Genomic DNA, 12,578 nt, shown 5'->3' on the forward strand with positions numbered 1-12,578 from the left:
TTGACTTTCTGAGGATTCTGTGTATTCACTCAAAATCATATGAAATGTGGGCATTCTTTCCTTAGAGGTGAAATATATTCCCCAATACCACACAGTGAATTTTCATTTGATTGTAGATGAAGTGAGTAGAGCTTTAAAATGTAGTATTTAATTCTTAGTAATTATCCATTCCAATTATGATAAAATTCAGACTAATTATTAATAAGAATTTATTTTTAAAAATTTCATAAAAATATGGGATTTATTTGAAGAGAAAAACATACTTTTCATCTTGCCAAAATAAAGCAGTACCATTTATATTTTCTATCTTGTTAGAGCAGAGGCTTTTTGAATCAGAATGTTCAGGAAACAGTGTTCAGGTTATAACTAGAACTTTTTTTTTTTTTTTTTAAATTTTAACCCCTTATACTGCAAATCATCTTAGGATGTACTAGTCTACTTTGTTCTGACCTAGGAACTGATCATGAACCTGACTTGATATGTCTTTGATAACTGAGACTTTTGCATTGTTTAAGATCTTCTTTTTTTTTTTTTTAAGAACATGAATTCTTATTCTACAGTACTGTGAAAAATATAGGCTTAACCTATAATTAAAAAAAACAACAACAACAACAAAACACCAAAATCTAAATCCCTGATACAAGCTTATTGTGTTATTATTTGACCTATTTTCTGAAGGGGGAAGGAATACATTCTTATTGAGGTTCTGGTTATTAATATTTAACAATTTTGAAATCAATGACTTCCATTTGGTTTCATGAAGGCCAAATATGGGGTCATAGGATTTCTTCATAGTTTCAGATTTAGTTCCTGGAAACATTTGGACAACGTTAGAGACTACTGAAATCTATATTTTTAATTACATTTTTTACAATATCAACAAAATTATTCTTTGGAAAAAAATTGTGTTTAATTACTAATTCAGTCTAAATCTATATAAAATAAAATATAAAGAGAAAAACATGAGAACCAGTAATATTTACACATTTTTAATATGCTCTGTGTTAATATTCAATGTTTTTTCATGAACTGATTATTTAAAAACCACATTTTTATTTTCTTACTATGTGTAATTCTCAATTTTCTGTTGTGTGCTCTCCATTGATTTTAGTGTTCTGAATTTTCCCATGTTTTGGGGATTTAAAAGTTTGCATTTTTCAAATTTGATTTCAAAATCAGATTGAATATTTTTACTTAAAATGAGTATATTAATTAGTTTGTTCAAAAAAGCTTCAATATTACAGGACTTTGGGGAACCAACTGACAGCTTGTTTGAATAGTCAGAATTCTTTTAAGGTAAAACAGGTCATTCTAAACATTCTCTTGGTAGCAAGCATTGATTGAAGAGTACAAATATTAATTTAAAAATTTCCACTATAAACAATTACCAGTCACAATCTCATTTTAAAAGTAAGACCTAAAAAATTTAATTTCATTCTAAAATTTAAAGGGGCCAAAGACTCTTTGTCAAGTTTGAGTGAATATAAAATGAAATTTAGCAGTTAATGGCAAATAGAACAATTAATTTCAGTTACTTAATAGTATAACCCAGAATAGGACTTAGTTTATGTTTAAAGTAAGTTTTATGACTTAAAGACAGAATAACATTTTCAGATCTTAATGGGGGAAGATTTTATGATTGGGACTATTGAAGGAGTTGTCTTTGACTCCCCAAATCTTGGGGTCAGACTGAGAAATTTCAATTTTTATGGTACCTTAGGGCAATGAGATGACTTATATGACTCTTTTCTTGATTCCCCAATAAGAGCAAAGATTGACAGTTTTATACAATGAATATTAATCATCCCAAAGGAAATTTATTGTACAATGATATGAATAGAATTTCATTTATAAAGCTTATTTGTTCTTTCCCAAATGATAAAAATGATAACAATTAAAATTCTCCTTCTGGATCTAAACAGGGAACTAAAAATTATTTTCTGAGATTCTTATTCTCAGTGTTTTGATTCCTGTGGGTAAAGAGGAAGACACAGGTGCCATTCCCCCAGGCTGGATGAGAGAGACCATCTGTTCAGAGGAATTGTGCAAACGTTGTTAACCAGTTCAACTATGGAAAGTCTTAAATATTAAAGTCACAATTTTGGTTTTAGTCTGACTGGTTATTCAGCAATCTCCACATTTACTAAACTGCATAGAGAGGGGGAAGTAGTTAAGATTTTGACATCTTCTTTACTCTTGATTATAATTTAATATACTTAAACTTTAAATATGAATTGCTTTCCCTTTTTACACAAGTTATAAAAATAAGAGGCCCTGTTTATAGTTTGCATTTTTATGAAATTTGCAGTTTGAAAAAAAAGCTCTTTAAAAAGTGGTAATTAATGCTTTTCTTTGAATATGCTGTAACCTTAGAATTTTTTTCTGAAATAGTTTCTGAATTTAACCCACTAAACATTTGAAGATAGACTTTTTATTTAGCACTAGAGTAAAACATACTAAGGACTGAAGAAAAGAAAGTTTCTTTTTTTCTTCTCGTTCCATTTAAGTTTCTTTATATGTGGCACCCCCTTTATGACAGCTATCAATATTATATTTAAATTTTATATATTGACAAAATGCAATCTACCTCTGTAAGCATTGTGCCATTCAACAGTACTACAATTAAATTTACATACCACAGTTTAAATTACATCCATTTCAGGAATGGTAAAATGCTAAAACTCAAGTGTCTAACTGCCTTACTGGAATGAGAATACAATTTACAAATACAATAATTACATTTGAAAACCATTAACAATATTACACCTAGAAGTAAATACTGTAGGATTGGTCATCATGGTGTGGTGAAAGGGAAATCACTGCTGAAAGCCATCGACTTTCCAGCTGATAGATCCCAAGTGCAGACATTGGTTTGCTTTCATCAAACCAGAATTAAAACCTGTTTCTCATACAACAGTTCTCCATTATATGAATCCTTGCATAAGATTTTATTAGTTATCTGCCAAGTATTTTCCTGCAAAACAAAACAAAACAACATATCAATAGGTTATCTGCTATTTTGATACTGTGATTATTATATAGGTAACATTTCTATTCCTTTTGCCCTATCCCTTGGAGCCAAATATTGCATACTTTACGTTGCAATAATAATACAAACTGCATAAAGGTTTTTGTTTGTTTGTTTTGTTTGGTACTAGGGATTGAACTCAAGGACACTTAACCACTGAGCCACATCCCCAGCCCTTTTTTGGATTTTATTTAGAGATAGGGTCTCACTGAGTTGCTTAGAACCTCACTAAGTTGCTGAGGCTGGCTTTGAACTCATAATCCTCCTGCCTCAGCCTCCTAAACCGTTGGGATTACAGGCATGCACTGTAATCTGTGCCTGGCCCACTATGTAAAGGTTTTTAAACTTTCAGTTTTCTACATCAGCTAGTTGACTTTTAACACTTCCATTTTTTTCAGAGGTTTGAGTTTTGCTCAGAATAGGTGGTGGTGTGTAGGGTTTTCCCCTGCATGTGAGAATCCAACTTATTTTAGGAAGGGTGCTCATACAGTTCATTTTCCAACTTGGCTTATTTTTGAGAGTGAAAGAGATATAATTAACAATCATGCCAGCATAGCAGTTTGGCAGGCATGAAAGACAGGACTTGGGGCTGAGATAAAGCTGAGTGGTAGAGTACTTGTCTAGCATCCATGAAGCCTTGGGTTCAATTGTCAGCACCACAAAAACAAAACAAAACAAAAGCAAAAACAAAAAAACCCCAAACCATACCAAACCAGGATTCATCCTGGAAAATTATACTTGACAAATATAATCACCTTGTATTGGGAGCCCTCCCCCTGCCCTATTTACAAAAACAAAATGAAAAAACCTAGCCTTTGTACAAAACAAAACCTGTCTCCTGGTCATGTTCATTTCATGGGTAAGTGGTTCCGATCTGTGATTTATATTCTTTAAAGTTGTTATTAAAGTGAAAATAGATTGTCCTACTTCTCAGCTAAGCTTGCCACATCTAAACTCTATGAAGTCCTGTTGGAACTAAGTTTACAAGAAGTCCAATACTCCCATGCCTAAGGTATGTCAAAAATTTTGTGTTCTTTTTCCTTTTTTAAAAACGTTTTCAGATGGTGATAAATTCAAAGACAAACAGCATTTATCTTATTTGTCAATATAACAAAAGTAGGCTTTATTCCATTGACCTCAATACACACATGTGCATAGTGGGTGACTCATCAGCCAACATAAGAAACAGAGCTAGCATAAGTAGCCTTCCTGATTTCTGACTTTCTGGTCATTGTTCCATTTATATTTCACTCAACTATTGGTTTGATTTGATTTCTAATGGGGAGTGAGAAGAAGAAAGAAGAAAATGGTGAGAAAACTATGACCTATTCCTCCTTAATGAAGAGTAGCAAAAGCAACCTTATTTTTGCAAATAGAATTTGAGATACCAACTTACCTGCTGCAAACCTTTTCTTGATGAGTGAAAATCGGTACCCTGCTCCAACAAGTTCAATGTCACAGCCAGAAAGAGTGCTCCCTTCACTTGTGAATTGTACAACCAGTGGGGAAGGTTTGCTTGGGCCTTCAGACAGCTGAAATCTTGCTAATAAGGAACCCACCCCTTAAAAATAAAAAAGAAATATTATAAGAAAATAGGCAACACAACATTCTGGATATAATTTTGGAAATTAGAAAGTTAACACACAACATTGGACTTACTTGGAAATAGTATAAGCTTTAGTGACAAAATTGTGATGAATGAAATGTGTCATTGAATAGTAAGAATACTTCTATTTGCACATTGGTGGAAGTGTATTCAGCAAAATGGTGCTTCAAAATTTGGGGGCATGCTGCATGGAAGGCCATGTATTTTCATAACTCTGAATAATATCAGAGGAGAGTGAAAAATATTTACTTTAGGAGTGTGGATCTACTAGAGGACAGGGACATGCTTCCATAAGAGCTCTTTCCTGAAAGGATGGTCTGTGAGTTGAGGTCTTGATAGGAAGGGAAAGAGGAAGAATACTGGAAGGATTGTTGTTTTTATTGATTGAAATAACTAAATGCAAAAATGGTGTTAAATATTCTGCTTGTTTTTCAGTGCCACATGTATTTTGGTTCAATAATTGGCATTTTAAAAACATTTATTCTTTAGTTGTAGGTGGACACAATACCTGTATTTAATTTTTATGTGGCGCTGGAGATCGAATTCAGTGCCTCAAGCATGCTAGGGGAGCGCTTTTTCTCTGAGCCACAACCCCAGCTCCGTAATTGGCGTTTATCTACAAGTTATTTCAGCTTTATAAGCTAAATAAAATAAGCCTGTGATTTCATTACCTCCATTTTCTGACTTCTGAGAGATATCAGGAATCTTCCACAGTATTCTTTGTTGTTCAGCATTCCTAAAAATAAAATAGAAAAAAGGTTTTTCTAAATGCAAATTTCTGTTTAAGGAATGCCATGTTTTTTTTTTAAAGATAGTATTTTTTAAAAGAATGTTGAAAAGTTTGGCTATAATTTTAAAAATTATCTCTATGTATCTATTCACACATACATTTCTCTTTTCCTGATTCTAACTTGCTACAACACAGTGAGGTAGACATTTAGAGGATAATAAAAAGTTTAGAAAAAAGTTTTGAACACATCTTTTGAAAGCATAAAAAGTGTTAGCTAATTAATTCATAACATTTAAATTGCAACTGTCATTTGGCTGGCATCACTTAAAAATATTATACTTTTTGCTTTTGATGGTAATAGGGGAAAACTGGAATGTTCTTTCTAGGACAAGTTCTTTATCATGGACGCTTCTGGCACTCAGTATCTATTCAGTTTCTGCCTTCACCACCATGCCTTTTTATATAGTTCAGAGGCTAGAGGAGGTGCACTATGTTTCCCAGATGCCCTTGCAATAAGAGTCTGAGATGCAAATTTGGTTCCACCAGTTACAGGCTCAGTTTTGAGACCTGGAAGGAGAGGGAGGCAGAGGCCCTTTTCTTGCTGCCTTCACTGTTTCCCTCTGGCCAGCGACTCAACTGAGACGTGGAGTTCTTCTAACACAGGGTGCAGTCTGGTCTCTAGTGTCACAGGTGTTGAGAGGCAGGAACTTCCTGATCCTTGCATCAGAGTTACAGGAGTGGGCTCTTGAGTTTAGTGATTCCACTGGTAGCCTCCTAATTTCTTTCCTTCCCACAGCTATGGCAGAGGTAGCCAGTCCCCTGGTGGGCCAGTTCTTACAATGTTTGGGAAACATTCTTGGAGGTACAGCCTGAGCCTGTTCCTTTAGCACTTCCACCATCATGGAAGCATTGAAATCCCTGTGCTAAATCATTATTGCTTAAAATAGCTACAGCAGTTGTTTCCTGCCCTGAACTCTCCAACACTGGCCTACTGTGATCTGCTACAGGAAACACAAAGGCCAAGGAGTCTGTAACTGGGGGATGAGCAGCTTCTTACCAGACTGCGGGTGGAAGCACGGCCTGGAGCTTGGTCACGCCTCCGTCTATGGGGACCAGGAACTGCACATTGTTCAGGGCCACGGCTGTGGTCATCGCATCCGTGTTGTACTTGTAATCTATGCGCAGGTCAGTGCTCGCAGGCTCACATCGCCAGTTCACTGCCAGGTTCAGAGGCGTGGACTGAATGCCCTGGGCAGATACCTTTCCAAAAACCAGGCAAGGGAACATTTAAGGTACAAGCATTAATGTGAAACTAAAACAGAAGCTCTGATTATTTTCAAAAAGAATGGTTTTAGGTATTAAAATGTCATGATGTTGTTTGTGTGGCTCACAAAGGAGCACTCAGTGAAAAGCACTATAAAGGGTGCTATGTGAGAGAGAGCTGGGTACTTCAGGCAAACTGTTCCAGATTAAAAATATAAAGTCAATTGCTCAAATCTCTAGGACACTTTAGAATTTAACAATGCATTTCCTTCTGATTAGGGAGGTGGTATATGATTAGGGAGGTGGTATAGCATACTGGTTAGGAGCTGAGACCACAAGGGCCACAAAACTAGACAGTCCTGGTGTGAATTCAGATTCTGCTACTTAGAAGCTTGGACATAACCTTGCTGAGCCTCAGCTATTTCCTTTTATGCCAAATGGGAATTATGACGATAATATTTTCTTTCCCACAGGGCTGTCAGGAAGATTGAAGGAGAAGAAACAGCACAGAGTCCAGCACAGAACAAGGAATTAATATTTTAATAAATGTTTCCTATTAATATTCTCACCATATTTGCTCTTCACAGCAAACTGTGAGATAGACAAAAAGGGTTATTATTACTCCTTTGTGATTTTCCAGAGGAAAGACTTGACCTCTGGTCCTCTAATTTGAAGAACTACTTTCTGGTTTGAATCAACCCTGAGTTAGTTAGACCAAAACAAAGTCAGATTTGAAGAATCAACAGCATTTTGTCTTCTCTAAAGACCAATATAATTTCGAATTCTGGGTCCACAGTGAAAAATTCAGTGTTATCACTATTTGATTATAATTTTGAATAGATCTCTTGGAGATTCTCCTCTGCTAGGTTTGTGTACACTGCAGGGACCTCATGGGGGATGTCTTTGAGCTTGGATTTTTATTCAGGGAATATGGATTTTGCTGCTTTTGAAGAACATACACAACTCACTGGAAATGCCAGCATATATGAATGCCCTGGGGAAGGGTCCTCAGGGTGGGTTGACTCACAAGCAGGGGTGGTTGTTGCAGACACTCCAGAAATGGGTTCTTTTTTAAAAAACATAGTAGTGCATTTTAATTATATGGAATAACAGGTTCTACTGTGACACATTTGTATGTGCACATAACATACTTTGATCGCATCCACTTTACCATTATTCTCCCATACCCTCCCCCTCTCCTCCTCTCCTCCTCTGATCTCCCTTTGTAAGAGGACAGATATGACTTTTGATGAAAATTTTAACCAGACAGTCACTATAATAGTTTTTAAACTTAAAATACTGTTACAGTACAATCCTTCCTACAAATAAACTTTTTTTGGGAAATCTGTTATCTAAAGGAGATCAAAAGCTGGGCAGCACCTTCTTCCCATTGCTTTTTCTGCACTCTCTCCTTCTCTACCACCCTCAGTAGTAGCTCTCAACTCCATAAGGGCTCCTCTACCCAGGGAGGGGATTTTTGCATAGGTGAAGATGCATTTTTGATTGTCCCAATTTCTGGGGTATACTATTGGTGGCCACAGACGAAACATGCTGTGATTTGAGGGCAGTCCCACAAAATGCTAGCAGTGTTCCCAACCCCATCTCCTTGCATTGTTGAAAAACAACAATACAACTGAATCACAGCAAAAGTTCAGAGTACTTTGAAATATAGTAGACTACTAGCTCCTTATAACAACTTATAAAATATCTAGATGGGTATATTTTACCCTTATTTTCAACTGCAGAAAGGGTTCTGGGAAATTAAGTACCCAAGGTCAGGGGCCATTAAGAAACTTACTAAATTCCAGAATTTAATCTCTTGCCTACACTTTACATTTTACACAAAGCTCACATTGCAATAAGTGAATTATCTACTCTCTACAGTCAATCAATAACAAACATAGAGAATACAAATATTCCGCAGGATTTAGAAGTTTAAAAATCTTTTAATCTGTAATGAAAATGTAGATAGAGTGTTTGTAATTAGATTCATGAAGGGAAATAACCATAGTTTTCTTTTCACAGTTGGACAGGAGAACATACATTGTACCCTGAAATTTAGCCGTTCAGGTAAAAATTAAATTTGGACTTTCCATTTCTTATTCCTTTTCATTTCTCTTACAAGCTCACAGCAGCTACTAGACATGCTTAAATATTTTGGAAAAAAGTTAAATAAAATACATTTTCTATTTTTTTTTACTTATAAAAGTAATAAACTTATGCCATAGCATATGTTTGTTGGTACTACATAACCTATGATATTTAAAGCTTAAGTGATACTGAAGTACGGTAGAAAAATAAATGGGTAAAAAGGAGACATAAAGGAAGGGCAGGAAATAAAATGTTAATTTAAAGTTTTGCATACTTTTCCAGGACTCTCACACTCTAAGCCAGTCTGTTACCCAGGCTTGTTATTGCCAACTTCCTGGGAGATCTGTAATTTTATCTTAGCACTGTTAATTAACACCCCCCACAAATAGATTAAGTAATGATAGATATAGTATCTTGAGGAACCTAAACTTAGGGAACTTTCCAGTGCTATCTATTGATCAGAAAATGAAGACCCTGTCTGCCCAAGGATCCAGAGATTGACCAGACCACCAGAAACCTCCTAGAGATTTCAGGACTAATATCATCCCTATATACCTTTCCATACTGACTTCTCACTAAGTTTCCTTTAGAAAGAGAGCCAGCTCCCCTCCCCCATCCCCAGTGTGTTTCTGAATGGCCTGCATTCTCCCTTGAATGCATATCTACTTCCTGAAATAAACCTATCTATGCTGCTGACTGGTGGTGCTAACATTCTTTTCCAGCATGAAAGTCAAGGACCTTGCTGAGTTGAATTCCCCATCCCACTGGGAACTTCTCAGACCCTTCTTCAGAGACAACTCTGCTCCTGTGACAATACTATCCTTAGGCAAAAACTTTATGTTTGTTTGCATTTATGTAATATGCACCACCATATGGATATTCCACTTTCAAACAACATTTCAAGAAAGTTTTTTTCCAAACTACAGAGTGCACTAGAACCACTTGGGTAACTTATTAAAAATACAGGTACCTAGGTTGATACAAGTATATACAAATATCTGGTGGTGTCAGGGTGAAGGCACATATTATGTCTAAATGTCTGCACATATATTTCTTTTTGGCATCAGTTCAGAGCCAGCATTGGTCTACGGATTCCCTGGTAACTACACTGTGCAGTCATTTTTGAGAATGTACTGATTTCTATTAAAATGCAACTTTCCTCATACAAAGAAAAGTACTCTGAATATATTTACTCATCAAAATTATAATGCATTAAAAACAATGTAGGAGAGGCTGAGAGTGTAACTCAGTGGAACGGCACTTGCTCAGCATGCTCAAGGTCCTGGGTTGGATCTCCAGTACCGGGAAACAAAAAATCAAGGAGGTCAAGTACCTGGGAATCAGGTGGACACTCAGACAGGTAATGTTGTTTCTAATAGACTTATTTACTAGATCAGTAATAATTTCAGGTAAGGGTAATCCTAGGCACAAAAAGAAAGCTCTCAGATACAATATTATATTTTACCAAACATATTTTGACATTGAGTTATTTCTTAAGCTTTATTAGAATTGTTTCATAGGAATATTGCACTATGAAAAAACCTAGTTTATTTACATGTAATCATTTAAAAGAGAGGCTTTAGAACACTAATGGTCTTAAAATTACAGTGATCTAGTTTAATGATACTTACACTTTTAATATAATTTTTTGTTATCTTCATTTTGTCACATTTCTGTAACTTTTTCAGAGAATATTTCATTTATAAATTTAAATAAAGATACACATGAATGTTATTGTCATTGGTCACAAAGTAGCTCTTTAAAGTGTCCATTTCCTTATATTGACAGCCTTCATATAATATTAAAAGAAATACTATTTTATTTATTTTTATTTAATATTAGATACTTTAGAATGGAAGCTGTAATGTGAAAGACACCCTGGCCACATAAATATGCTTACCTGATATTTGAGCATGTCCACATTGTAATATGTAGCCTGGGGTTTTTGTTCAGACACTTTCTTTAGGTGAGTCATCAGATTTGGCATGTTTACCCAGAATTCCTTGGTATTGGCATCATTTTGTGTATTATCACTATTTAATTGGGAAGAAAAATGATTAAATAGCAGCTTATAACAAATAGCGTCTACACAAGCAGCATCTTAGAAAATTGCCATCTGATTTCTGTATCCACCCTGGACAACTGGTAGAGATTATATTATTCACAGTTGTGTAGATTAAGTACAAATGTGGTTCTGAACAGTATCATGTTAACAGATTGAAATCCATAGTGAGGAAATACTGTGTTCTAATTCTCAGTGAGTACCCAGTAACATTAACTAGTCACCAATCATGGTTAATCATGATTGCTATAAACCATGATTTTTATGGTTGCTTTAAAGAGTGAATTATAATCCGATCTTAATAGTTCATCCCAGTTTTGCCTAAATTTGTCAGTTAATGCAATTAAAAAGCCAAATATGTTTATTTGCTTTGAATTCACCTGACCCATAGCTTTTAGAAATTATCCAGTTAAAGAATTGGCTAGAGATGAGAAAAAGATTAATATTAAACTGAGACGAATGAAGGGAGGGAAAGGGAGAGGGAAGGGAAATTGCATGGAAACGGAAGGAAAACCACATCGTTATACGAAATCACATATATGAGGTTGTGAGGGGAAAGGGGGGGAGGGAGAGAATGGAACAACAACAGACGAGGTAGAGAGGGAAGATGGGAGGGGAGAGGAGGGGGGATAGTAGGGGATAGGAAAGATATCAGAATACAACAGTCACTAATATGGCATTATGTAAACATTGTGAATGTATAACTGATGTGATTCTGCAATTTGTATTTGGGGTAAAAATGGAAAAGCATAACTCACATGAATCAAATGTATGAAAGATAAAAAAAATAAAAATAAAAAAATAAATTAAAAAAAAAAAGAATTGGCTAGAGGCTAACATGGTCTTTATTACTAACCAAGGACAAAAGGGTGACACTAAAATTCCCATGCTACCTTTTCAACACTCAAGACTTCATCCAAGAGTATATAAACCATAAAGACATCACTTCCCCTCCCACTCCTCTGCCTTATCTAAAGATCATCTATTTCTTCCATGTTCCCTCTCCCTACCCCACTATGAATCAGCCTCCTTATATCAGAGAAAACATTCAGCATTTAGTTTTTTGGGATTGGCTAACTTCACTTAGCATTATCTTCTCTAACTCCATCCATTTACCTACAAATGCCATGATTTTATTCTCTTTTATTGCAGAGTAATATTCCACTGGGTATATATGCCACATTTTTTAATCCATTTATCTATTGAGGGGCATCTAGATTGGTTCCACAGTTTAACTATTGTGAATTGTGCTGCTATAAACATTATCTCCTCGATCTATACCCAAAGGACTTAAAATCATGCTAGTTTTAAAAACAAATGCATCTGTTCAGTTTAAAAATAAGCTAAGCCATATATTCATGATTATTTCCTCAAAGAACCTGCTTTAATAAATATTCCAGAAAGCTTTGCCAATTAAAAGCCTACAGAGACACAGAACTCCTCAATGCTAAAGAAATCATGAGAATTCTTCAGTCTCATATTTGGGTTGACAATTTTTCCTGAACATTCTTTGAAGGCAAACCCCTCTCCTAAGAAAAAAGTAGAAGTCACAGGGATTGCAAACCTAAATGTTTCCAGGTTGCTAACCTCAATGACATCTTTTAGTAAAGATAAATGAGAGAATTGGCTGGATCTAAGATGATAGATGCCCAAAAGCTTATACTGCAGTGAAAACAGGTTGGTCACTATTGTCTTTTAAAAATTAGGGGTGGTGGTGATGGTGGAGCATCCAAATCACTGGCTAAAGGGTCACCCACTTCAGCCCTCCCAGAAATGAAAGATCCAGGCTGATGTGGGA

General features: G+C 35.4%; 1 protein-coding gene across 10 annotated transcripts in view; it reads right to left on the minus strand.

Moving 5' to 3' along the window:
- Positions 1-245: 245 nt before the first annotated feature.
- Sgip1 (SH3GL interacting endocytic adaptor 1) overlaps positions 246-12,578 on the minus strand; it is a 200,215-nt gene continuing 187,882 nt past the window's right edge. For all 10 annotated transcript variants that reach the window (XM_076863755.2, XM_076863754.2, XM_076863751.2 and 7 more), the window contains 5 exons: positions 10,619-10,751; positions 6,422-6,624; positions 5,306-5,370; positions 4,425-4,589; positions 246-2,974 (listed from right to left, as the gene is read on the minus strand). In XM_076863755.2, coding sequence (XP_076719870.1) covers positions 2,952-2,974; positions 4,425-4,589; positions 5,306-5,370; positions 6,422-6,624; positions 10,619-10,751 — 589 coding nt within the window. In that variant the 3' untranslated portion in view covers positions 246-2,951. The remainder of the gene's footprint in view (positions 2,975-4,424; positions 4,590-5,305; positions 5,371-6,421; positions 6,625-10,618; positions 10,752-12,578) is intronic.

This window comes from Callospermophilus lateralis, chromosome 7 (assembly GCF_048772815.1).
Source record: "Callospermophilus lateralis isolate mCalLat2 chromosome 7, mCalLat2.hap1, whole genome shotgun sequence".
In the NCBI taxonomy this organism is placed as follows: domain Eukaryota; kingdom Metazoa; phylum Chordata; class Mammalia; order Rodentia; family Sciuridae; genus Callospermophilus; species Callospermophilus lateralis.